Source organism: Peromyscus leucopus, chromosome 1 (assembly GCF_004664715.2).
Source record: "Peromyscus leucopus breed LL Stock chromosome 1, UCI_PerLeu_2.1, whole genome shotgun sequence".
Classification (NCBI taxonomy): domain Eukaryota; kingdom Metazoa; phylum Chordata; class Mammalia; order Rodentia; family Cricetidae; genus Peromyscus; species Peromyscus leucopus.
In genome coordinates, this window is record NC_051063.1 from 169,535,977 (window position 1) to 169,560,394 (window position 24,418).

Consider the following 24,418-nt stretch of genomic DNA (forward strand, 5'->3'; position numbering starts at 1 on the left):
GTGTGTACAAGTGCCCAGAGGCCAGAAGAGGATGTCTGATCCCCAACAGCTGGAGTTACAGATGGTTATGAGTCACCTGATGTGTGTGCTAGGAACTGAACTCAGGTCCTCTGGAAGAGCAACAAGTGCTCTTAACTGCTGAGCCCTCTCCAGATCACCTTTTTTTTAAAATAAGACAGTCTCGGGTAGCCCATGCTGGTCTCACTATGCCAAGTGGTAAGACTGTTGGCTGGTACCACCATGCCTCTCTCTTACCCTGGAACATGGGACCTGGGTCTCTCATTCAGTGCCAGCTTCTTGGCACCCAGCAGGCCCAATGAATAAGTGCTCACCAGACATCAGCATCAGTGGCTATTGACTCATTCACTCAACACAGGTGAGCTCCCTTTAATGGTGTCCTGTTGAGGGGAGGGTTGTGACCAGGCTTGGAAATGTCCCTAAGCCTCCTCCCCAGTCTGGCACAGGAGCCCCTGCTGCTGTAGGACTGGAAGCCACATGGGCACAGAGAGAGGTAAACTGGGGTGCTGGCCTGTGGCAGCTGGAGGCAGTGGGCGTGGTGGCGGGGCGCCCTGCCCTGTCTTGTCTCAGCTCTTAGAGTAGCGCCTCTGCAGTGATTCCCGGTAGAAGCGGAAGATGTGGTGTGAGGCGGCCTGGGCAGCAGCCAGGCACTGCTGGAGCTGGGAAGGGAGAAGCCAGTTAGTGCCCAGGGTTGCTCCCCAAATGAGTCCCTAAACATAGCACCCCCCATTACTCCTCACTACAATGGCCATTTCCTTCTTCACTACCTCCTAACCCCCACCCCATAATGGTGGTGATGCATGTCTGTAATGAGATATTTACATATAACAGCCCTGAACAATCCTCCTGCCTCAGTCTCCTAAGTACACCACTACACCTGGTTTTATAGGACGCTGGGGATGGAACCCCAGGTCTAATGCATACTAGACAAACCCTCTACCAATAAAGCCACATCCTCAGGACCCCTAAGCTTGCCTCCTCTTTTTAATATGCAATTTACAGTGTGTGTGTGTGTGTGTGTGTGTGTGTGTGTGTGTGTTGGTGTGCTGGTGTGTGCCTGCTAAGATCAGAGGTGCGTGCGTGCGTGCGTGCGTGCGTGCGCGCAGAGATTAGAGGACAATCTAAGACTGGGGAGTTGGTTCTCTCCTTTCACCATGTTGCTCCTGGGGACTAGAGTCAGGTGGTCAGGCAGGTCTGGCAGCAAGTCTGTACTTTCAGCACCATCTTCCAAGCCCTTAAGTTTTATCTTAATGAAAAGAGCAGAAGGGTGTGGGGGACCAGACTCTGAAAGCCACAGGCCCTCAAAGCTGTGAGATCACAGTCCTGACACCATGGAAGAACTCGGAGTCAGAACTCCCGAGAATTAGAGCCTAACCCTTTAACCTTCAAATCCTTTCCACTGTTGTTTGAGTGAGACAGGGTCTCACTAGATTGCTCAGGCTGGCCTGTAACTCACTATGTAGCCCAAGTTGGCCTAGATCTGTGTAGCTCAAGATAATCTCGAACTTAGTGATTCTCCTGCCTTAGTCTGCTGAGAGCTGGGAGTAAAGGTGAGAGCCACTAGACCTACCTATTGCCCCCCCCCTTTATTTCTTTATTTTTATTTTACATACATTGATTGGTATTTCGCCTGCATGTATGTCTGTTATGAGGGTGTTGTACCCCCTGAACAGGAGTTACAGACAGTTTTTTTGAGACAGGCTTTCTCTGTGTAGCTTTGGAGCCTGTCCTGGAACTCACTCTGTAGACCAGGCTGGCCTCAAACTCACGGAGATCCACCTGCCTCTGACTCCCGGGTACCACCACCACCCAGCTCTGAGTTACAGACAGTTTTGAGCTGCCGTGTGGGCACTGGGAATTGAACCTGGGCCCTCTGGAAGAGTAGCCAGAGCTCTTAGCTGCTGAGCCATCTCTCCAGCCCCTCCTCTCCCTTTCTGAGATAAGTTTTTACTATATAGTTCAGACTGGCCTGTAACTCAAAGCAGTCCTCCTGCCTCAGCTTCTGAAGTGCTTTGATCATAGCTGTACGCCACCATGATGCCCAACTCAAATAACCTTAAGAGTCATGAAATTAGAGTTAAATCTCTACCGCCACATAGGCTTAGCTCCACAGGGCCAAAGAAATATAGGTACGAACTAAGTTGCCAAACTCTGTCCCTTGGAAACCCAGGATTTCAGGTGGCACTGTTCTGTGCTGATGACCAGGGACCTTAACATAGATACACTACCTCATTCAAGCTGAACCCTGTTTTCTCATTTTGTCACCCAGGCATTCCTTTAAAACTGCTACAGAGAAACTCCCTCTTTTGGCTTTTTTGCTTATTAAGATAGGATCTCACAAGGTCACCCTGGCTGGCTTGTAACTCTCCATGTAGACCAGGCTGGCCCTGAACTCAGCTATGCCTGCCTCTGTCTCCCAAGTGCTGAGATTAAACTTGTGGCTTGGGACGCTGTACATGCCAGGCAAGCACTTTAAGAACTAAGTCCTGAAAACGTAACCTACCCACCCAACAGGGATGTAAACAAGGGCTTGCTGTGAGCTGGGACAAGATGGTATGTTGATGAGAGAAGGTTCTGGATTGTGCCCCTACCCCCACACTGGTACCTCGGCATCAGAATAGAGTCCCTTGGTGGTGGACATCAGCAGCTTCTGCTCCACACTGTCCAGAGCAAAGGTCAGGATGGCCCGGGCCTCCTAGGGTCAAGAGGTAGAAGGTAGTAAGTGTCCTGGGACCCTCCTCTCTTAAGATCTCAGCCAGTCTCGAGCAAGGGTAACTGGACCCTTAGCTTCTAGGTCAACTGCAGTTGTCTGTCTGCACACTATCCAATCCCAGGGTAACTGTTTCTCTTCTTTGCCTTTATTCTGACAGCTCTCCCATCCCATGGGGGGAGCCACAGTGCTGGTCATTTCCTGGCTGCCTCTCGACCGCCCACTCTCCCTTCCTTGCTCTGTACTATAGACAAACCAGTGATCCAGTCCCCACAGCTCCCTTGATGTTAGGTTTTCCCAGTTATCTGAGGGGAGCCCAGGAAGTCCTGAGAGAAGCATTGTGGTCCCCACTCTGACACCAGCAGTTTCAGTAGAAAGCCACAGAGGTGAGGTGGGTTCTGAACTCCCACATCCAAGAGAGAACCCTGCCCCCCAGCTCTAGTCTGTGTGTACATCTGCAACCAACTGTGATGATATCACGGCAGGACCTGGCTGGGGCCCAGCCTGCACTGGATCTCTTCTTCCTCCTGGCTTCTCTGGCACTGTTGTCGCCACCCCTGCCTCACACCCTTCATGTGAAGTGCTGAAGATGACATGCTTCCCTAACTGTCATCATCGTGACCAACACGGAGCACAAGAACCAGAGGTCTGTTCTATACTTTGGTAATGAATGCTAGCAAGTTTCTTTTCTGGCTTGTGCAAGTGTGAGTTGGGTATCTAGCACTTAAAGCTGAATGAACCTTGATGAATAGGGCAGAACCTGCCGAATGGGCCAGGGTGCACGAGCCAACTAACTTGCACAGATGGAAGGCCACTGGGCTGCAGCCCTTCACCAACATTAACTTTCCACGCCTACCTTTTCTTGCTTGGTTGTGGGGTCCAGCACAAGATTGCCATCAGAGTCCAGGGCACAGCTGACCCCACAGAAGAGAGCCCGCATGGGCACACCTGCGTCCACCAATGCCATGCAGGCAGCATTCAGGCAACAGGCCAAGAGCTGAGCATCAGAGTGGTTAAGAAGTGTGTCTTCTGTGGGACTGGCCAGCAGAACACATCCACATGTCCCTTTACCCGCTGATGCCTGTGGCAGACATCACTCATTGATCACAGAGCAGCAGCATGGCAGGGTGGCTATGTGGTCCTGGCACCAAGTAGTTGCCACTGTTCCATACTGGGCGTAATCACCTCCCTCCAGCTAGGAGGCCAACTGCTCCCAGTCTCCCTGTGTTAAACAGGATGTTGCTAGGGAACAGATACATAAACTAAAGGATGTACTAAGCATCTTTAGTGAAACAGTCAGAGAAAGAGGGATCTCCCAGTCACACAGGGAAGACACAGGCAAAGCCAGGCCCACCAGCTGGGGATCCAGTGGGCAGCTACTGTGCTAGATAACGGAGCCAATGACCATTCTACCTGTTTGGTGCTCCCCCAGCAGAGAGCCAGAAACTCAGGCCAAGGTGAAGAGATGTCACTGGCTCAGGCACTGGGCTCAGACAGGCCTGAGCTTGAGTCCCACCTCTGCAGCCTCTGGCTGCCACCATTCTATTCCCTTGGGCAAGACACGGCCCCTCTCTGAGCTTCAGTTTCCTCACCACAAAACAGGGAAACGTAAGAAACACACACGAATGAGTCCCTGGACTCTGAACCAGAAAGCCGGAGCCTTGGGATTTACACAGGAATTACAATGCTACTCAACACAGGTCCTGTGGCAACTAAATGACAGCATTCGGAGCACACAGTGCGCCCTGCTTGCTAGTTTCTAAAAACTGTGTGTGTGTGTGTGTGTGTGTCCGTCCGTCCATGGCAGGTGTGTGCTGTGGTGCTCACGTGGTGGTCAGAGGACAACTTGCAGGAACTGGTTTCTCTGTCCACCACGTGAGTCTTGGGGACTGAATTCAGGTCGTCAGCAAGCACTTCACCGCTGGGCCCTCTTGCTGGCCCTGGCCTGGTTTCATGTTCTTTATGACCGGCTTCCTGGCACGGGTTCTGCGTGGCTGCGGGGTCACCAGAAGGGAAGCCACAGGGAGGTGCTGGGCACTTCCTAGAGGAGAGGACTGGGAAAGGATACAGAGCCAGCATCGCTCACCACCTGCAGCACCACCGTGATTGAGGTGCGGGGGTGCAGGGCTCCCAGAACCACGGCTTCACAAGTATTCCGGATCAGCTGCTCCCGGCTCTTCTCGGCCACGCCTGGGGAGACAGGAAGTTGTCAGGCTCTTCCCCTCTACCCTATCATCTTGTTCTGCTCTATCCAGCCTCTGGAAGCAGACTTCCAGAAGGGGCTGTCAGTCTCAGCCCAGGAAGGTGTGCACACTCCCAGGACAGAGAGGGCAGGGCCTGAACCTTTCTGAGGGTCCACCAGCCAGCCAGCCAGCCAAGGAGGAATCCCCAGGAGTGCCCACACCCTGTGCTATTGGCCTTCCAGACCCCACCAGAGCAGGCCCACCCCACCACACACGGTGATGCCGTAAAAGGGCAGAAAACAAGTTAATGGAAAGGAGAAATGAAGGCACAGAAGGGAAGAACAGAGACAAAGAAGCAGCTCAAGAAGGGGGGTCTGGTGGTGCTGCTCTGCAGTCTCGGGATTTGAGACACTCAGGCAGGGGGATCACAACTTTGAGGGCAGCCTAGGTTACAGAGAGCGCAGTACCAGCTTAAGCAACTTAAGACCCCATCTCCAAAAGTAAAAGGCTGGTGGCATAGCCCAGCCACCCAGCCTGAAGTTCAGCAGGGAAGGGTAGTGCTGTGGCTCTGTCTTAGAATGTCTGCTTGGAGCCCATCAGGGAGGACCTGGGAGGCCTCAGCAGAAGAAGGCTTGACCAGAATCCACCAGTGAGAGCCCAGGAGTGTGGCTCTCTGGAAGAGCATCTGTCTAGCAGGCGTGAGGCTCTGGATTCCATCCCTAGTGCAGCAAAAACTAAAACAAAGCCAAGAGCACTGGGCAACGAGCGGGGCAGTGGAGACCGGACGCAGCAAGCGGCGGGAATCGGGTAAGGCCCCGACAGACAGGATCTTCGGAGGTTCAGCTGAATCCAGTTACCAGGCAGCCCGATCTTCGGCCTCAGGATCACTTCAAGTGTGGCCTTGTTGAAGATTTCTTTGCTGACCTTCACCTCAGCCGGCCCGTACACTCCAGCCAAGACAGAGGTGTCACCTGGGGAGACATCAGCGGAGGACTCTGTCGCACCGTGCCACCCTTTCCAATTCTCCGCTCTGCTTTCTTAGCTTTAAGAGGGGTTCCCTCTAGTCCCTCCCTTGTGGCACTTTTGTGAAGATCACATGACAATAGTTCCCAGAAGCAGGAAGCCCCGGGTCTCTCAGCATCACACAAGGTCATCCTTGGTTCTGTACTGAGTTTGAGGCCACCCTCAGCTACACGGGACCATCTCAAACAGAAACCCATTATTACGTATAATTAATCTATACTAACAAAAATATTTTAAAAGGCCTAACAAAAATAGACAAAAAAGGGTCTATAGTTGCGATGGGTAGGGGTCTATTTTCTGCTCATTTTCCCAGAAAGGATATGAATGGGTGTGGAGAAAAAGCCCGGCTTCTGTTCCTGACTGCCTATTCTTGGCCCTTGTGTGACTTTGATAACTTCTGTAGGCAACAGAGAGACCATCTACAAAGTGAAGACACTGCACTCAAACAGTGGTTTCCACATGTTTCTGACCGTAATACCCAATAACCAACACACTTCACAGCACAACTCCAAACTGACAAATGTATGTGTATAAGTGAATCGTTGGGGCTAGAGAGATGGCTCAGCGGTTAAGAGCACTTGTTGCTCTTGCAGAGGACAACTCCCAAGCATCTGTAACTACAGCTCCAGGGGACCTAACATACTCTTCTGAGCTCCTCGGGCACCAGGGAGATCCATAAAAAAAAATAATTTAAAAACCAAGGGGTTAGGGATGTAGCTCAAGGGTATGGCATTTACCGAGCACGTGCAAAAACCCCCCAAAAAACAAAAGCAAAACCAAAAATAACCACAAAAACCAAAACCCAAGATGGCTAGCCTACAAAAGCAGGTGATAAGCTCTGGGCTTTGTAGGTTTTTATTGCTGGATTTTCTGAGCTTAGGCTCTATACAGTTTAAGTTGCCTTGAACTTGTTATGTAGCTGAGTGAACCTGGCCTTGACCTGATCCTCTTGCCTCTACCTCCCAAGTGTTGGGATTAGGGGAATGCATCTTCAGTTTTTTGTTTGTTTGTTTTTCGAGACAGGGTTTCTCTATGTAGCTTTCCGCCTTTCCTGGATCTCACTCTGTAGTCCAGGCTGGCCTCGAACTCACAGAGATCCGCCTGCCTCTGCCTCCCGAGTGCTGGGATTAAAGGCGTGTGCCACTAGAGCCCTGCCGTACCATCAGTGTTTTTTTTGTTGTTGTTGTTTTTAATTCTGTTTTTAAGTTAAGATACTGTGCTGGCTACTTTTGTCAACTCATCACAAGTTAGATCTGAAAAGAGGGAATTTCAACTGATGAACTGCCTGCAGGGGCTTTTTATTGACTAATAATTGATATGGGAGGGTCCAGCTCACTGTGGGCCATGCCACTTTTGGGCAGGTAGTCCTAGGTTGTATACCGAAGCAGGCTGAGCAAGCCACGAGAAGCAAGAGTTCCTCCATGGTCTCTACTTCAGTTCCTGCCTCGGTTTCCCTCAATGGACTACAACTTGGGATATGAAAGCCAAACAAACCCTTTCCTCCTGAGCTGCCTTTGGTCACAGCCCTTATCTCTGCCACAGAATCTTAATGAGGACACACACAAGACAACAGATTTCATTCTGTCATTGCCATATACACACAAGAGAACAGATTTCATTCTGTCATTGCCATATACACACAAGATAACAGATTTCATTCTGTCATTGCCATATACACCCATCAATTTGCATTGTTTGCCACTGCCCCCCTTCTGTAGTTTCTGTAAACTCACCATAGACTTTGAGTTCAGAAGTGTCTGGAACACTTTTTGAAAGTCTTAAACTCTGGCTGCAAGAGCAATAGGTGTTAACCACCAAGCCATTTCTCCAGCCCCAGTTCTCTCCCTTTTCTCCCATCAGTCTTCAATGTTTGCCCCCTCTACCTGATTCTCTCACAGGAAAACTCCGCAAGAGTTGTCTCCACTCTGCCTTTTCTCCCTTTCTCTGACCCCAACACTACACTGCACTAGAAGCAATGATCTCCAACTTAATTAGCCCTAAAGTGGTCAGCCCTTACATCTCAAACACAGCTCACCAATGCTGACACCAACTCACTGCCCTCTTTCCAATGTCTGCTTTGGTAGTTCCTCACATTCCCATGGCCTTCAAAGGTCCACAGTGCGGGTGTCAGTCATGAGACCTCCCTTTTCTCTCTCTATTCGCTTACTCTGATGAGCTGTGTATACCAAGCAAAGGCACATTTACTCAAATATGGAATGGGAGAAGGGGGAGATACTTGTCAGCCCAGGATGGGAATATCACATCCAATCTGAAGAGCATTTACTTGGATAAATCATCTGCCACGGTAATTACATTTAAACCATTGGTGACGAGTCTGTCTCAAAGGGTATGTATGCAAATGAACATCTTAGCCTCAACCAGTGATGTATGGATCCAGAAGAAGTGTGTGGGAGGAAATCTAGTCAAGGGAAATATTTGTCTTGGTAGAATTTCACCTCTTCTGTAATATTCACTCTTACTAGGGTGGTACTGACCCGATTCCTTCAGAGAGGGGTGGTTTTTTTTTGTTTTTTTGTTTTTTTGTTTTTTTTTTTAAAAAAAAAAAAAAAAAAAAAAAACCAGGCTGGACGTATCATTTCTTTTCGAGGCGGGAGAGGTGTGTATCCCCAATATTTAGAAATAGTTTTTTGAAGGAGATGGGCGCACTCGGTTGCACACCACACAGTAACCGCTCTTCAAGAACAAACCCCACTTCGGTGAGGATGGCGCACGCACTTAAACCTGGTTAGGGTCTTACCTTGCAGAAAAGAAGCAGACCCATCCGGCCGGGACAGCAGGTTCTGTTCACAAGCAAAATGCCGGAGGCTGCAGACTGGATTTCGAGGGTTGGACTCTGTTCCGGTGTCAGTACTTGCCTCGGCGTCTGCACGCTTAGTTACCTCCATAGCCGCCGACCACGCGCGCAGAGATCCGACCGTAGCTTCCGCATAGCTATTGCGCATGCGCCAGTCTCGGGCGCGCCTGAATTAACCCTCGCACGTGGCTCAACGTTTACTAACAACCTGGGTCCGCCCACCTCCACCTCCTGATTCCGGTAAAGCCATTGGGCAATAAAGAATAGGGGGCGGGTGTCGGAATGGGCCCATCTTGCCCAAGGTCCCCGGGCCCTAAACCCGTGAGACGCTAGTCAGGCTGTCCTTCTTCTGCCTGATATTGGAGCAACTATAAGCAGGAAACTAGAGCAATTTTAGACAATAATACTTGTCATATGAACTTATGTACGTGTCTTTGACTCAGGGTGGTTGGAATTAGATGGCTCATTGGCCTAGTTGTGCGGCCACTTGAATAAGGCAACTGATGGGGCAGCCCTACATCTCTCCTGTGAGAAAGGAGGCGTGGTTATTAGTCAAGATGGCGGTAGCGATGTCTTTGGCCAAGATCTGGAGGCCGAGCCGTGTCCTGGGCCAGGCAGCTCTCCTGCTGCTGCGGCGGCCTGGGGTTCGGGGCTTGGCTAGATCCGTGAGTACCTGGGCCCCACGAGGTCTTTCCTGAGAAGAAGTAAAGACGTAAAGGTTATTCTTACAGTGTGTGTGAGTCACCGCGAGCTGTCAAGGAAGGACCAACTCAGAAAGGAGCCTCGATGGAGGGAGACAAGTCAGGGGACGAGTAGGAGTTTGAAAGACAGATCAGATGTTCACAGAGTTCTACATTTCTTTATTCCTTTACTTAAATTTCAATTCTAGTGCGAGTTGAGCAAGAAAATGGTTTGATTCCCATGTTCCCTAATCAAAAGTCAAGGTAGGGGACTTTGCCACGACTGTTGTTTACAGGCGATCAGTCTGTGTTTGTTGACTTCATGAAGGGATACAAAGAGAGCGAGAAATCCAGACAGGACCCTTTATCCACGCTATTTTTTTTTGAGACAAGATCTCATTGAGTAGTCCAAGATGGCCTGTAACTCAGATGCCCAGACTGGCATCGAACTACAGACAGTCCTGTCTCAGTCTCTCAAGTACTGGGATCACCGTTGTGAGCCACCGCACCTGGCTGCCCACTTTTCTTGAAAACACTTGAGAAAACTCAAGAGTCCCTTTCGATCTATTGTTGCTGGGTGCAGGATAACACTTTCAAAACTGATGATGAGGTCTGGCTATGTAGCTTCGTGACAGAGTGCTTGCTTAGCATGTGCTATATACAGAATTGGGCTACTATCCCTGTGTGCTCTGGATATAGTGACTGACACATGACAAATCCCAGCACTTGGGAGGTAGAGGCAGGAGGTCAGCCTGAGCTACATGAGACCCTGTTAAAAAACCAAAAAGATTGAAAAAAAGCAAGTGAAGGTCTGGTGTGGTGATGCATACTTATGATCCCAGTATTTAGGAGGCAGAGGCAGGTGGATCTCTGTGAGTTCAAGGCCAGCCCATTCTATGTAGAGTTCCAGGTTAGCCAGAGCTACATAGTGAGACCATCTCTTAAAAAAAGAAAGATGTTGTTGGTAATGCCTGGTTATAGGGTTTTGAAGTAAAATGCCAGTGAAAACAGATGTGGTTAAGTGGTTGGGTTCTGGAGCTGGACCATACCATTTCACTTTTCTGCTCTGCCTCTTTCTGGTTGTGCAGCCTTGGGCAAGGAACTATTTTCACCTCTCTGTACAGTGTTGATAGTGGCCACTTGATAAGGTTGTTGTGGAAATACCTGCTTGTGGAAGCATTACAAATTGGACCCAGCATAAAAGGGCAATGGGAATGTCAGCCTTACATTAGTGGTGAGGACAGAGACTTTAGAGATTAGGAGAGAGGAAAGGGTGACCTTTGGGGTGGGAACTGGATCAGCAATGCCCTGATGAAGAATCTCAGTATTTTTTATTTTTTGTTTTTTTGAGACAGGGTTTCTTTGTGTAGCTTTGGTGCCTGTCCTGGATCTTACTCTGTAGATCAGGCTGGCCTTGAACTCACAGAGATCAGCCTGCCTCTGCCTCTCGAGTGCTGGGATTAAAGGTGTGCACCACCACCGCCCAGCGAATCTCAGTATTTTATGAGGTTGTGTCTGATCTGCATCTAGTTCTTAGGGCAGAGAGGGTGGAATCTGTAGGTAGAAGCTCTGGGTTGGAAGAGAAGGGGGTAAGCAGAGATGACCAGGGTGAGCTAGGAGTGAGGCGTGGGTCCATAGGAAGGTTGTCAGTGGAAATAAGCAAATAGAGAAAGGTTGCAGGAGCAGGGTGGGGGTAGGGCAGTGTGTTGTGTGCTGTTCTCTTCGGCTTTTTTTTTTTTTTTTTTCAATCAAATCCTTCACAGCTAATTTCAGCCCCTGAACTCTTTGGCTGGGTAGGTAGGCTGAGCTGTGAGCAAAAGTGAGGTACTAGGGAAAGGTCACTGTGGCTGATGACATTTCTTTTCCTGCTGACTCAGTCTTCTGTTGTTGTCTCTTTTATTTCTTTACTTATCTGAGAGGAAGTTGGAAGAATGGCAGGAGGGAGCAATCTTTAGCTTTCATTGGTTTGTGTATTTAAATTTTTCTATCCCCCCCCTTTTTTTTTTCCTTTTTGATAGTGTCTTATGTATCCCAGGCTGGCCTCCCCGCTCATTATATAGCTGAGGATGACCTTGAACTTTGGCTCTTCCTGCCTCCATCTCTGTTTGGATTAGAATTGTTCATCACCATGCCTGGTTTTATTTGGTGCTGGGGATCGAACCCAGGACTTATACATGCTAATCAAGTGCTCTACCTACTGAGCTACATTCCTAGTCCCTTTCCTCTTCTCTCCCTCTTTCTTTCATCCTTCCCCCCATTTCCTTCCTTCCTGTTTTGGTAGGGGGCTGGTGGAGTGGGGAGGATCCTGAACCTCCTGCTTCTACTTCTCAAATGCTGGAATTTCAGGCATTTGCCATCATGCCTGGCTTTATATTCTCTTCCAATTTTTTTTCTTTTGTCTTTTTGAGACAGGGTTTCTCTATGTAACCCTGGCTGTCCTGTTCTTGAACTTGCTTTGTAGATCAGGCTAGCCTCAGACTCACAGAGATCTGCCTGCTTCTGTCTCCCAAGGCTGGAACTAAGGGTGTGTGCCACCACACCCAGCTCTGGCTTTTTTTTTTTTTTAAATATTTATTTATTATGTATACAGCATGTATGACTGCAGGCCAGAAGAGGGCACCAGATTTCATTACAGGTGGTTGTGAGCCACCATGTGGTTGCTGGGAATTGAACTCAGGACCTCTGGAAGAGCAGTCAGTGCTCTTAACCTCTGAGCCATCTCTCCAGCCCCAGCTCTGGCTTTTAAAAAGATTTTTTTAAATTAAGTTTCTTTTTGTACATATTTCTCATGATATTTCACAGTGCTACCTCTACCTGTTTTTCTTTCACTGGTTCTATGATTTTAAAACCTCCTGCTTTTTTTTTTTTTTTTTTTTTTAAGACCAAGTCTTGCTGTATAGCCTGGCTCACCTAGAGTTTTCTATCCCATGCTCATACTCCTGAGCCTCCGGCTTTAGCCCCTCCTGTCCCAGCCTTCAGAGCGCTCAGATTGCAGACATGTGTTGCCATGCCCACCCCTTTACATTTTTGAGTGGCAACAACAGGCTTGGGTAGTAGCCAAAGAAGATTTTAGACCAGGATTATCCCATAGAGCTTTCACAGTATAGATGTCTTATATTTGTGCCATCCAGTACAGTAGCCACCAGACATATGTGGCTACCCAACACTTTGATTGTGGCTAGTGCGACTTGAGAACAGTGGATTTTGTTCTTTTTGAGACAGGGTCATCCTCTCTGTAATGTACTCCGGGCTGGCCTTGGAAGGGTGGTCCTCCTGGCTCAGCTCTTAAATCCTAGAATTATAGGTGTGTGCTCAGCTCAAAGGTTTATTGTTCTTTTTAAAAATTTATTTATTTATTCTTTGAACATTTCATACATATATACAGTATACTTTGCTTATACCCTCTCCCCAACACTTCTAGTTTCCCTTAAGATTCTCATATCCCTTCCAACTTCGTGTCCTTTTACACTTGTTTATTTATTTGTCTTTTTTTCTTCTTCTGAGACAGGGTCTATCTACAAAACCCTGGCTGTCCTGGAACTCAGTATGTAGACCAGGCTGGCCTCAAATTTAGAGAGATCTGCTTGTCTCTGTCTCTCAAGTAATGGGATTAAAGGCGTCCACTTACCTATTTATTTATTTATTTAGTTTTTTTTTTTTTTTTTTTTTTTTTTTTTTTTGGAGACAGTATTTTTTTTGTGTAGTTTTGGTGCCTGTCCTGGAACTTGCTCTGTAGCCCAGGCTGGCCTCAAACTCACAGAGATCCGCCTGCCTCTGCCTCCCAAGTGCTGGGATCAAAGGCCTGAGCTGCTGCCACTGCCTCGGCCGCCGCCGCCTCCTGGCCCTATTTATTTTTTAATCCACTGAGTCCAGTTAATGTTGCCATACATAAATGGGTGTAGACTCATCCATTGGGGCATGGGGAACCTACCAGTGACCTAAAGAAAAATGAGTCTTCCTTCCCCTGAAGCTAGAAACTGCTAGTAGCTCTTCATTTGGGGATGGGGTCTCCCCAAACCTTGCTGGAACTTTTAACTGCCTGGATCTTTTCAAATGTTTTGTAAGTAACCACAGCTGTTGTGAACTATGTGTGCAATAGCTGTGTCACGAGGGCACCCCCTCCCACCCTCCAGTTCTTACATTGATTCTCTCCCCTCTTTCACAATGTCCCTGAGCTTTGGAGGGGGAGTTGATAGACTGTCTCCTTTGCAGCGGAGCATTCTGACAACAGTGTGTGCTTTAACCACTCCCCGCTGCAGTACAAAGCTTCTCCGGCCAGGCTTGGGAACAGCACAGATCCATGGACATAAACATTAATATTTAGAAGACATTTTTGACAACATGACCATTTAGGAAAACAACATCAATAGGTTTTCCTTTAGTTTCTCTTCTTTTTCTCAACCCTGGCATGATTGGACACTGGACGGCCTGGGAATTGAACCCAGGTCCTTTGGAACATAGCTCAGTCCTCTTAACCACTGAGCCATCTCTTTCCTCTCTTCTCCTTTAGTTTCTATGGCTTTCCTAGCTGTGTGTTTTGGCCATGGTTACAGTACCAGGTATGAACTCCCTGCTGTGGAACAGGCCTTTCATTCAGTCAAGAGAGTAATCTTGCCACAGATGTGCACCGATGGGCACATCTTACCTGGTGGGTTGGTATTGTAGCATACAGGGTTCAAGACTGGATAAATTGATGTTTTTTCTCCCCAGGCTTCTTGCACAGCACTTTCTAGCGTTATGAAAGAACTTTTCTCCTCTTTTGGTGGGAGTGTAAACTGGTGCAGCTACTCTATTCACACTAGTTAGGATATGTGCTCAACTTAGATGATCGTTAACTGACAAATGGATATTGAAAATGTGGTACACACACACACACACACACACACACACACACACACACACACACACACGAGTAGCATATTACTCAAGTGTAAAGAAAACTGAGATCATGGAATCTGCAGGTAAATGGATGGAGCTGGAAATAAATTATACTACGTAACGCCACAAAAGGCGTTATTGCACATTCTCATATGAAGGTTCTTGCTTAAAATCTTATGTTTTTAACCTGAAGTGCATATGGAAGCTAGGGAGGTAAAAAGGGGGTGAGAAGAGGATGCATTTAAGGAAGGGGACAGTAGAATACAGGCGAAATGAAAATAGAGATGGGGAACACTGGAAGTGGGGCAAGAGCTCAAACAGATAGTGCTGTGCCGCAGATGGAGAAGGGAGAGGCCAGGGAAAGGGGACAGAATGAAGTGTGCATGAAGAAACACTGCAGAATGTGTGATCTTGGCAATCCAAGTGAAAAAATACAGTGAGTAGGGGCAGAATTGACACACTGTGAAAGAATGGGGAAGATACTGGAGGTAAAGGGTTAGGTTCAGATGGGGACAGGGAGGGAAAGAGGAGAGGTAGGGGTAGGTTAGCCAAAGCTAAGACTATCTGAAGAAGCCTTATGAAGAAGCCCCATTAGTTTGCAAGCTAATTAAAATTTTTTTCTTTCTTTCTTTTTTTTCAAGACTGGGTTTCTCTGTGTAACAGCCCTGGCTGCTCTGGAACTCACTCTGTAGATCAGGCTGGCCTCAAACTCACAGAGATCACCTATCTGTGCCTCCCAAGTGCTGGGATCAAAGGCATGCACACCACTGCCTGGCAAAAATTTTTTTTTCTTAAAAAAAAATATTTAAACAGAAGTACTTGACATTAGTAAACACTGTTGCTCCCAGAAGTACGAGGTCATTGAATGAAAACCTTAGTGTTAGGCTATTGGTCAGGCTCTTGCTGCTCTTGGTTGCCTGTGACTAGAGGGTTAGACCCTGTTGTTGAAGGGACCACACACTCGGTTTGGGAACACAGGAAATCTTTATTTTTTGAGACATAATCTCACCCCAGCACAGGATGGTCTGGAACTCACTCACTGTGTAGCCAGTTATGGCTTCAAACTGGTGGCAATTCCTCCTGCCTAGCTTCCTGAAAGGTGTTTGCACCCTGATAGGCCTTTCTGCCCACGCAGCTATCCAAATCAGACCAAACCAGACGGGATGGACGAGAGACCGGAAAACCACATGTCTGTTTTCTGGGCTGCCGTTTAAATACCCTATGGGAGAGGTCTTGAGTATCTCTGGGAGAGGAGTTTGACGGGCTTTGAGGGGCCAGGTTTGGGGAAAGAGCCGGGGGTGGGGGGAGAGATGAGGTGGACCTTCCACCAAAATACTTCCCAAGTGGTGGGATTTCAGTCATGAGCCACCATCCATGACTGGAAGGTGCCGTTGTATCCAGGTGGAGATGGGAGCAGAGGTCTTGGGAGGAGGGTGGGGAGGTCGTCTGCTGTGGGTTGGTTAGGGGGATTCCTGGGGCAGACAGACCTGGAAGAAGGACCGGCAGCCCTCCTCTCGTCACCCTTCACTCAGTGTGGTTGCCCTGGGGTGTGTGTGCTGGGTTTTCATTTCTCTTTGTCCCTCTGCTGCTATAGCAGATGTCTCCACAGCTCAGGGAAAAGAGGGAAGAGACTCTCACTGTAAGAGCCAGGCCTGGGGTGGCAACTGTAAAACTCTCCCCCCCCCCTCTCTCTCTCACACACACACACAGACACACAACAGACACATAGACACACACACACACACACACACACACACTCAAAAGATAAAAACCTAACTACTCTCTTGGGTTCAGTTGGTAGAATGCCATGGTGCCCAGCAGGCACAAAGCTGTGCATTCAGTTGCTAGTCCTGTGCCAACTGGGTATGGTAGTGCATGCCTATAATTCCACCACTCAGGAAGCAGAGGCAGGAGGATTGCATCAAGCTCCAGGCCAGCCAGGCTACATAGTAAGACCCTGAAAGTTAAAAAAAAAAAAAAAGATTTGCCCTTAAGACCATTGAAATGGTTCAGAGAGTAAAGGCAGCTACCATCAAGCCTGGTGACCTGAGTTATCTCCAGGACCCACATGGTGAAGAGAGACTCAACTCCCAGAAGTCATCTCACACTTCCATGCACCTGCACACACAATACATAAAAATGTAATTTAAAAAATTAAAAACTTGGGCCTGGAGGGATGGCTTAGTGGTTGAGAACACTGGCTGCTCTTCCAGAGGACCCAGTTTCAGTTCCCAGCACCTACATGGCTGCTCACAGCTGTCTGTGGTTCCTGTTCCAGGGCATTTGACACCCTCACACAGACATACATGTAGGTGAAACACCAATACAATAAAAATAAATTATTTAGAAAAAATTAAAAACTTAAAAAAACAAATCCACTCTCTTCTGACCCTCATTTGTGGGGTGGGCAGGGCCCCTGGAGTAAGGGGGTGGGTAGAGCCAGGTCTCTGCTCATGTGACATCGTTAATGGTCCTGCTTCAGGCAGCTGGTCCTGGCTCTCCAAGTGATGTGAACATGTTCAGTGGGTATTGTGGGTCGAGAGGGGATGGTTCTTACTGATTTCTCTCTTATTATGTTTAAACTTTGGCCTGGAGGCCAAATGTAGCCAAGGACAGATGTGAATATAGCCAGACATGAAATTATAAACTTAACTAAAACATGATGAGATTAGAGGGAAGGAGGTGTCAGTGTGTGTGTGTGTGTGTGTGTGTGTGTGTGTGTGTGTGTGTGTGTTGCTAACTGTGGTGAAGTTCTAAGTGTGAACTTTGTAGACAACAGCACTGTGTTGCAATGTTAAATGGTTGAACACCCCTGAGGGTGGCTGATGTCTTAAGAAACCTGGTTGGATTTTTCACATCATGAAACACTTTGAGACTGACAATTTCAGCACACAAAGTGCTAGTACTCTGCTATTAAAAATGAGGAAACTGAGGTTCAGTGATAAAAAGTCTGAGCATGGAGCCCTGGATCCCAAAACCTATAACTCTCTTTCAGCTCCAGGAAGGGGAGGAAGCTTAGTCATGTCCCAGTCTCACGGCCACTCCCACCAGCCTGTCAGGACACTTGCTTCTCTTGGGCTGGGTTAGTATCAGAAAAGCTGGGCTTGGGCCCCGACATGCCCCTCTCCCCACTTTTCATCCACATTGGTCACTTTTTGTTTGTTTATTTTTGAGACTTCAGCCCACTCTGTAGTCCTTGGCTGGCCTGGAACTTGCTGTGTAGATGACCAGGCTGGCCTGAAACTCACAGAGACCTGCCGATCTACTATCTCTGCCTCTGCCTCCTGTGAGCTGATATTAAAGGTGTGCACCACTACACTCAAGTATTTTGTTTTGAAATATCTTTAGTACAATATTGTTAACCTAACAAGTAACTTATTTTTTGAGGGGGAGATGGCATGTGCATGCCACTGTGGAGGTCAGAAGACAACTTTGGGGTCCCAGATACCAAACTTGAGTTCATCAGGCTTGGTGGCAAGTGCCTTTACCAGATGAAACATCTCTTTTTTTTTTTTTTTTAGGTACAGTCTTTTGTAGCCTGGTTGGCCTTGAACTTATTACTTTCTCACCTTCATGCCTGAGTACTGGGTCACTGGTGTGCACCAGTGTGCTTGGCTTTTGTTTTGCTCTCTTTTCAGTACTGGGGATCTAACCATGAGCTAGAAGGTGCTGGGCAAGTATGCTACCGCTGAGCCCCACCTCAGGGTAGAGAAGACGTTGTCCCATGGAACGGAAGTGTTCCGGTCACCCAGCAGCTTTGTTTGATAGACAATGCAAGGCTGAAGAAAGTGCATCTAAGGACAGAGGGTAAAGTGATGCGTTCATGGTAGCTCCTCTTGTAGGGACAGAGGAACGGTGACAGTGGAGGACTAAGCAGCTGGTGGTGGCCATCAGGGCCCTTCAGCTTGTTTTGGCTGGCTGACCTGCTAGTTCCTCAGAGCAGTTAGGGACTGTACACTTTAGGTTTCCATTGGTAAAACCGGAGTAATACTTCTCTTAGAGCATGCTGGCTAGGGCTAAAGAGGGATGTTTTGTTTTGGTTTTGAGATGGATCTCACGTAGCTGAGAGTCCCTATGAACTCATGATCCTCCTACCATCACCTCCAAGTGCTGGGATTGCAAGTGTGGGCTGTCTTATCCAGCTAAAGAGGGTGGGTTTTGTTGTTTTCCCTGGGGTCTTGTTATGCAGTCCTCCTGCCTCTGCTTCCTGAGTATGAGGGTTAAAGGTGTGCAGCATACATACCTGGCTCTTTTTTCCTTTTTAACAATTTAGAGTGTGTGTGTGTGTGTGTGTGTGTGTGTGTGTGTGTGTGTGTATGTGTTTGTGTGTGTTGGTGTGCTGGTGTGTGCCTGCTAAGGCCAGAGGTGTCAGATTCCCCTGGAGCTAGAGTTACAGGTGATTTGATTTGCAAGCTGCATGTGGGTGCTGGAAGCTGAATTTAGGTCCTCTGGAAGAGCAGCAAGAGCTTTTAACTTCTGGGCTATCTCTCCAGCTCCAATCTGGGCTATCTCTAGCCAGCTTCAAGGATTTTTTTTTTTTGAGACAGGGTTTTTTCGTGTAGTTTTGGTGCCTGTCCTGGATCTCACTTTGTAGCCTAGGCTGGCCTCAAACTCACAGAGATCTGCCTGGTTCTGCCTACCTAGTGCTGGAATTAAAGGCGTGTGTGCCAAGGGAGATTCTTTTTTTTTTTTTTTTTAAGATTTATTTATTTATTAGGTATAGAGAAGAAGTTGCCAGATCTTATTACAGATGGTTGTGAGCCACTATGTGGGTGCTGGGAATTGAACTCAGGACCTCTGGAAGAGCAGTCAGTGCTCTTCACCTCTGAGCCACTAGGGGCACTTTGTATTCCGAGCACTGAGTAAGTCAGACAGTAACAGGTTTGATGTTGACGATTCAGAGAAAGAGAGAAATGCCCTCTTTGGCTTTACACCTGCAGCACCGGGGGTGGGAGTGGGGGTGTGTGGCGGCCAGAGTTTAAAGCTGCTGGTTCCCTGAAGCCGAGAGAGCATGATTGCTTTCCAACCTGAGTGGCTACTCTAGAGGCAGATGTATGCTGGGCTAACCTCAGGGCTCAAGGATCAGTGGGTGTGGATGTTTTTGGCTTTCTTCCACAGACAGACTTTAAAGTTAGCAGGCCCACCCCAAATGATACACATGTTCTAAACTCTGCCTTCCTTGGTCATGCAGCCCTGCACATGCCAGCTGTGCCATCTGTGAACTGTGTGGCTTTGGACAAGCTGCTGAGCCCCGTGAGCCTCAAATACCACCTTGTTGATGGAGGTGCTTCACCAGGAGGCTGTGGGGTCCAGTGAACGCAGAGGAAAGCGCTTCTTCATATGGCACCTGGGTTCATAGTTGGCTCTTTTGTTTGTTTGGTTTTCTCGGCTAGGGTTTCACTGGGTAGCCCTGGCTATCCTGGAACTCACTCTAGACTGGCCTTGAACACGTAGATCCACTTGTCTCTGCTTCCCAAGTGCTAGGGATGTGCACCACCACTGCCTGGCTTTTTTTTTTTTTTTTTTGTCTTTTAAGATTTATTTCATTTGTGTGTGTGTGTGTGTGTGTGTGTGTGTGTGTGTACACATTTGTGTGGGTGTCTGTGAAGACTAGAAAAGAGTATAGGATCCTCTGAAGCTGGGGTTACAGGCAGTGTGAGTTAACTGATATGGGTACCCGGAATCAAATCTGGTCCTCTGGAAGGGCAGCCAGTGCTCTCACCAGCTGAGCCGTCTCTCCAGTCCATAGTTGCCTCTTAACTGACCTGCTGTAGTCGTCTTGGTCTCCAGGATCCCAGAGTGCCAGGAGCCTTTTTGTTCGTTTTGTTTTTGTTTTGAGAGGCTGGCCTTGTACTTGAGATCCTCCTGCCTCACCCTTCTGATGCTTGACCTGACATGCCTGTGCAGCCACACTGGGCTTGGCAGTCTTTGTTCCCTGGGCCCAAAGCATTTCCTCACCCTTGCCTCTCTCTGCCTGTGCAGCAGCCTTGCTTAACTCCCCTCTTTCAGAGAACTTTCCTGTCACTCCACATGGAGTGGCCGCTGACACTTCCTTCATGGGCTTCATCGGTGTATTATTCCCTGCAGCCGTAAGGCAGGTCTCTTCTCTTTATGGAGTATGGGTTCCTGTCCCCTATCATATGGTTGGACAGGGACAGAACTGGGATTCTAGCCAGGCAGGTTAGTTGGAGCTGTGATGACACTCTGCTTCCCTCAGCATCTGTTGCCCATGCTCCCTGTGTGAGCTCTCTCCCAGGCCTCACTTAGAGCAAACACTTTGTGTCTACCTGTTTGACGGGAACAGTTATCAAACATACCTATTAGTGGTCCATGTTTGCCATGCATTCCTTATGTGTTAGGCACTGGGCTGAATCACATGTACAGGTCAGCTCATGCCACCCTCATGATAGCTCATGAGAATGTACACTGCAAGAAGACACTAAGGCTCGGGGGGTTTTCGTCATGCAGTGCTCTGCTTGTGCCTGTGCTGTTCCCAAGGTGCCTTAGGGAATGGCCATTAGGATACTTCTGCAGGTGGACCAGGCTACCCAGCTTCTGCTTGGTCTTCCGTGGCTTCAGGGCTGGTTCCAGTCTGAGCAGCTTTGCTATTCTATGTCACTGGCCACCAGGCCACCTCTCCCAGCCCCTCCCAAGAACAGGCTAAGGAAAAATTGGATGTGGTCATATCCCTTCTCTGTAGGCATCTTACATCCCATAATCCAGCATCTTCATTATTGGATTGTTTGTTTTCGAGACAAGGTTTCTCTGTGTAGTTTTGGTACCTGTCCTAGACCTCACTCTGTAGACCAGGCTAGCTTCGAACTCACAGAACTCTGCCTGGCTCTGCCTCCGAGTGCTGGGATTAAAGGAGTGCGCCACTACTGCCCCTTATTGGCCATTTTTGGAACTCACTGAATTAGCACAGTGACTTCATGGTGGTGAGGACAGCCCTCCTATCTACAGGTTTGGGAAGAGGGGGTTGGAGAGCATGGTCTGGGCCGGCTCCAGTATGTGAAGCACACCTGGATGTCTGGATGGCTGTGTTGGATCCTCTGACAGTGTGTCCTTCTTGGATACCCTAGCTCATTCTCAGCCAGCAAGCTCTGCCTGCTGACCCTCACTACTGCTAGACTACTCCTTTAGCTCTCCTCCTCTGACTTCAGCTTCTAGGCCTTTAATAGTACCACTTGGCCTCCCTTATCTTGCTCTCTGAAGTTTGCTAGGGCCAAAGTCTGGTACTAAATTCCAACCACAGGTGCAGTGGTTCTTCCCACTCTCCCTATCTTCCCAAGGTGCCTGTCACCTCTGATTTTCCCATTTTCTTACTTTTGCAGCCTTTGTGTCTTTTGGTAGGGTTGATTTGGTTTTGAGACAAGGTTTCAGTATGTGGGTCATTATGTGGGTCATGCTGGCCTTGAACTCATTATTCTCTTGCTTCAGCCTCCTGAGTGGGTGTCTTAGGTAGGGTTTCTATTGCTGTGAAGAGACACTCTGACCATGGCAACTCTTAGGAAACATTTAATTGGGACTGGCTTACAGTTTTAGAGATTAGTCTGTTGTCATCATAGTGGGCAGCATGGCTGTGCACAGGCAGTCATGGTGCTGCACAAGGGGCTGAAAGTTCTACACCTGGATCTACAGGCAGCAGGAAGAGAGAGATCCTGGGCCTGGCTTGAGCATCGGAAACCTCAAGGCCCACCCCCAGTGACACCCTTCCTCCAACAAGGCCACACCTCCTAGTGCTACTTCCCAAGCATTCAAGTGTGAGTCTGTGTGGGCCATTCTCATTCAGACACCACAGTGGAGTTCTTGGCATGTGCCATCTAACTTGTTTATTTGTTTTGATAGTCTCATATATCCCAGGATAGCTTGAAATTAACTAAGTAGGGGAGAGTGACCTTGAACTGACCCTACCCCCTCTACCTCTAGACTGGTTACAATCTGAGATTACATGATGTGCCATCATGGTAGCTTGCTGTGGTGCTAGGGATCAAATCTAGGGCTTTGTACATAATAAGTATCTACTACATCCCAATCCCTGCTTTTCTTTCTCCTTTCCTTCCTTCCTCCCTCCCTCCCTCCCTCCCTCCCTCCCTCCCTCCCTCCCTCCCTCCCTCCCTTCCTTCCTTATTATGTATACAGTGTTCTGCCTGCAGGCCAGAAGAGGGCACCAGATCCCATTATAGATGGTGGTGAGCCACCATGTGGTTGCTGTGAATTGAACTCAGGACCTTTGGAAGAGCAGTCAGTGCTCTTAACCTCTGAGCCATCCCTCCAGTCCACTTTTCTTTTCTTTCTTTTTTTTTTTTTTCAAGACAGGGTTTCTCTGTGTAGCTCTGGCTGTCCTGGAACTCACTCTGTAGACCAGGCTGGCCTCCAACTCACAGAGATCCGCCTGCCTCTGCCTCCTGAGTGCTGGGACTAAAGGCACTTGCTTTGCCTGGCCTTGCCTTTGTTTTCTTAATTAAAAACATTTATTTTTCTTGAGATAGTGTCTTGTTATGTGGTCTGGCTTTGAACTCATGAACCTTCTGCCTCAGCCTTGCGAATATCCGTCATGCCTATCTTTCTTTGTTTTTGAGACAAGCTCTCATTGTCTAAGCCTGTCTGGTCTTCTGGTTGCAATCTCCTCTCCACCTCTCTAGCACTGGCATTAGTGGCATTACCATGCGCTTGCTGCTTCCCTCCTACTTTTCAGGCACATGTTATGCCCAGGCCTGCGTGAATCCCTGTGTAAATCCCCTCTGCAGCTATTTAGACGTGAGAAAATTCAGAGTGTTTGTGGAGAGCCACACTTTATGAGCTCAGAAAGTGGAGCCCAGGTCCGTCTGACTCAAGAGCCGCTGAACTCAGCCAGCCGCTCATTCACCCATGTGTTGGGTGATTACTATGGAGTGCATGTTGTGTAAGCCAACTTGGACACCTCCCCTGCCTTGTGGTGTGTGTGTGTGGGAGACAGACACAGAACAAAGGAACCTTCCAGGTAGGTATCAAGGTCCCACGCTGCCTGGACCTCAGGGTGAGGAGAGGCTGCGCGCTTCCTCCCTGCACGAACAGTCTGCCTGCCTGAGTGGTGCCAGTCTGAACCTGCCCTGCCGTTGGAAGTGATAATTTCCTCACAGCCACAAATGTCGATAATCATGCACAGGAAACTTGCTGCCCGCTGGAGCCTCGGCGCCTTGGCCACCCCAATTACAAAAAGGGAGGGGACACACGTGAGACCAAGTTTGTGGGGAACCCACTGTTTCTGTGGCTTCCCTAGATGTGAAGCCACAAACTGCTGACCTGAGGGGAAGCCTGGCTGCTGTGGGGAGAAAAGACGCAGATATGTGGGAACTGGACAAGCTGTGGCAGTTGGGGCTCGGGGCCCTGAGATTGGAAACAGCCCTGCCAGGTTGGAAGTCCACTTGTTATGCGTATTTTCAGACTTGTGGCCTGGCGCAGGCTGCTTTACCTCCCTAAGCCTGTTAGCTCACCTCTTTCCTGGCAGTGGCATATAATCTTCACTGATGCCCCAAGGAAGCTCAGCTCAGCCTGGCACCCTGCTCATTAGTCACCTGAGCATTGGGGCTTCTTGATGGTTTTTGCCAGCCATCCTTTTCTCTTGAGATTCTGTTACCTGCTGTGGCAGAATGATCCAGAAAGGTTTAGTTAGCAACAAACTAGCATTTTTGGAAGATGGCAATCTTATCTCTCCCTTCCGCCATCCTCCCCACTGCCTGGAGGTCGGGTTGTTTCTATGGGTTTTCAGTAAGGGAAGACAGTATGAGAAGACATGTGAGCCCCAGACAGGTGGGCCTCTCTGTCACCCAGTATGTCTTGGAGTACTCCCCTCCCCCCAAGCAGGTAGCCTCTTCTGGAATGGGCTGCTCACACCTAATCTTCATGGACGTGGAGGAGAGTGGCCCTCCAGAAAGTCTGAAGACAGAAGGCCAAAGCCTCTGTGTTAACAAAAGAAATATGAGCCTGGTTTTTGTGTGGTCAGCGTTTTCTGGCAGGTGGCTCTTTCCTGGAACTTGGCACTAGGGTAGGCTTGGGTAAGGCAGGAAGATTTGTTCCTTTCTATATAACGTCAGTGTGCAGTCCAACTATTTGGTTTATTTTTTGTGTT

General features: G+C 48.6%; 2 protein-coding genes across 3 annotated transcripts in view; one reads left to right on the forward strand and one right to left on the reverse strand.

Annotated features, from left to right (window-relative positions):
- Positions 1 to 343: 343 nt before the first annotated feature.
- Positions 344 to 8,926, reverse strand: Exosc5 (exosome component 5). Its single transcript, XM_028859881.2, has 6 exons — positions 8,693 to 8,926; positions 5,769 to 5,882; positions 4,797 to 4,918; positions 3,585 to 3,725; positions 2,624 to 2,713; positions 344 to 677 (listed from the first exon to the last, which is right to left on the reverse strand). The coding sequence occupies exons 1-6, from the start codon at positions 8,895 to 8,897 to the stop codon at positions 585 to 587; spliced, it is 765 nt and encodes a 254-aa protein (XP_028715714.1). The 5' UTR covers positions 8,898 to 8,926; the 3' UTR covers positions 344 to 584.
- A 357-nt stretch (positions 8,927 to 9,283) lies between these two features.
- Positions 9,284 to 24,418, forward strand: part of Bckdha (branched chain keto acid dehydrogenase E1 subunit alpha) — a 29,307-nt gene continuing 14,172 nt past the window's right edge. Inside the window, exon 1 of one of the 2 annotated variants that reach the window (XM_037201275.1) lies at positions 9,284 to 9,414. In XM_037201275.1, coding sequence (XP_037057170.1) covers positions 9,307 to 9,414 — 108 coding nt within the window. In that variant the 5' untranslated portion in view covers positions 9,284 to 9,306. The remainder of the gene's footprint in view (positions 9,415 to 24,418) is intronic. The other variant, XM_028859877.2, reaches the window with a different exon arrangement.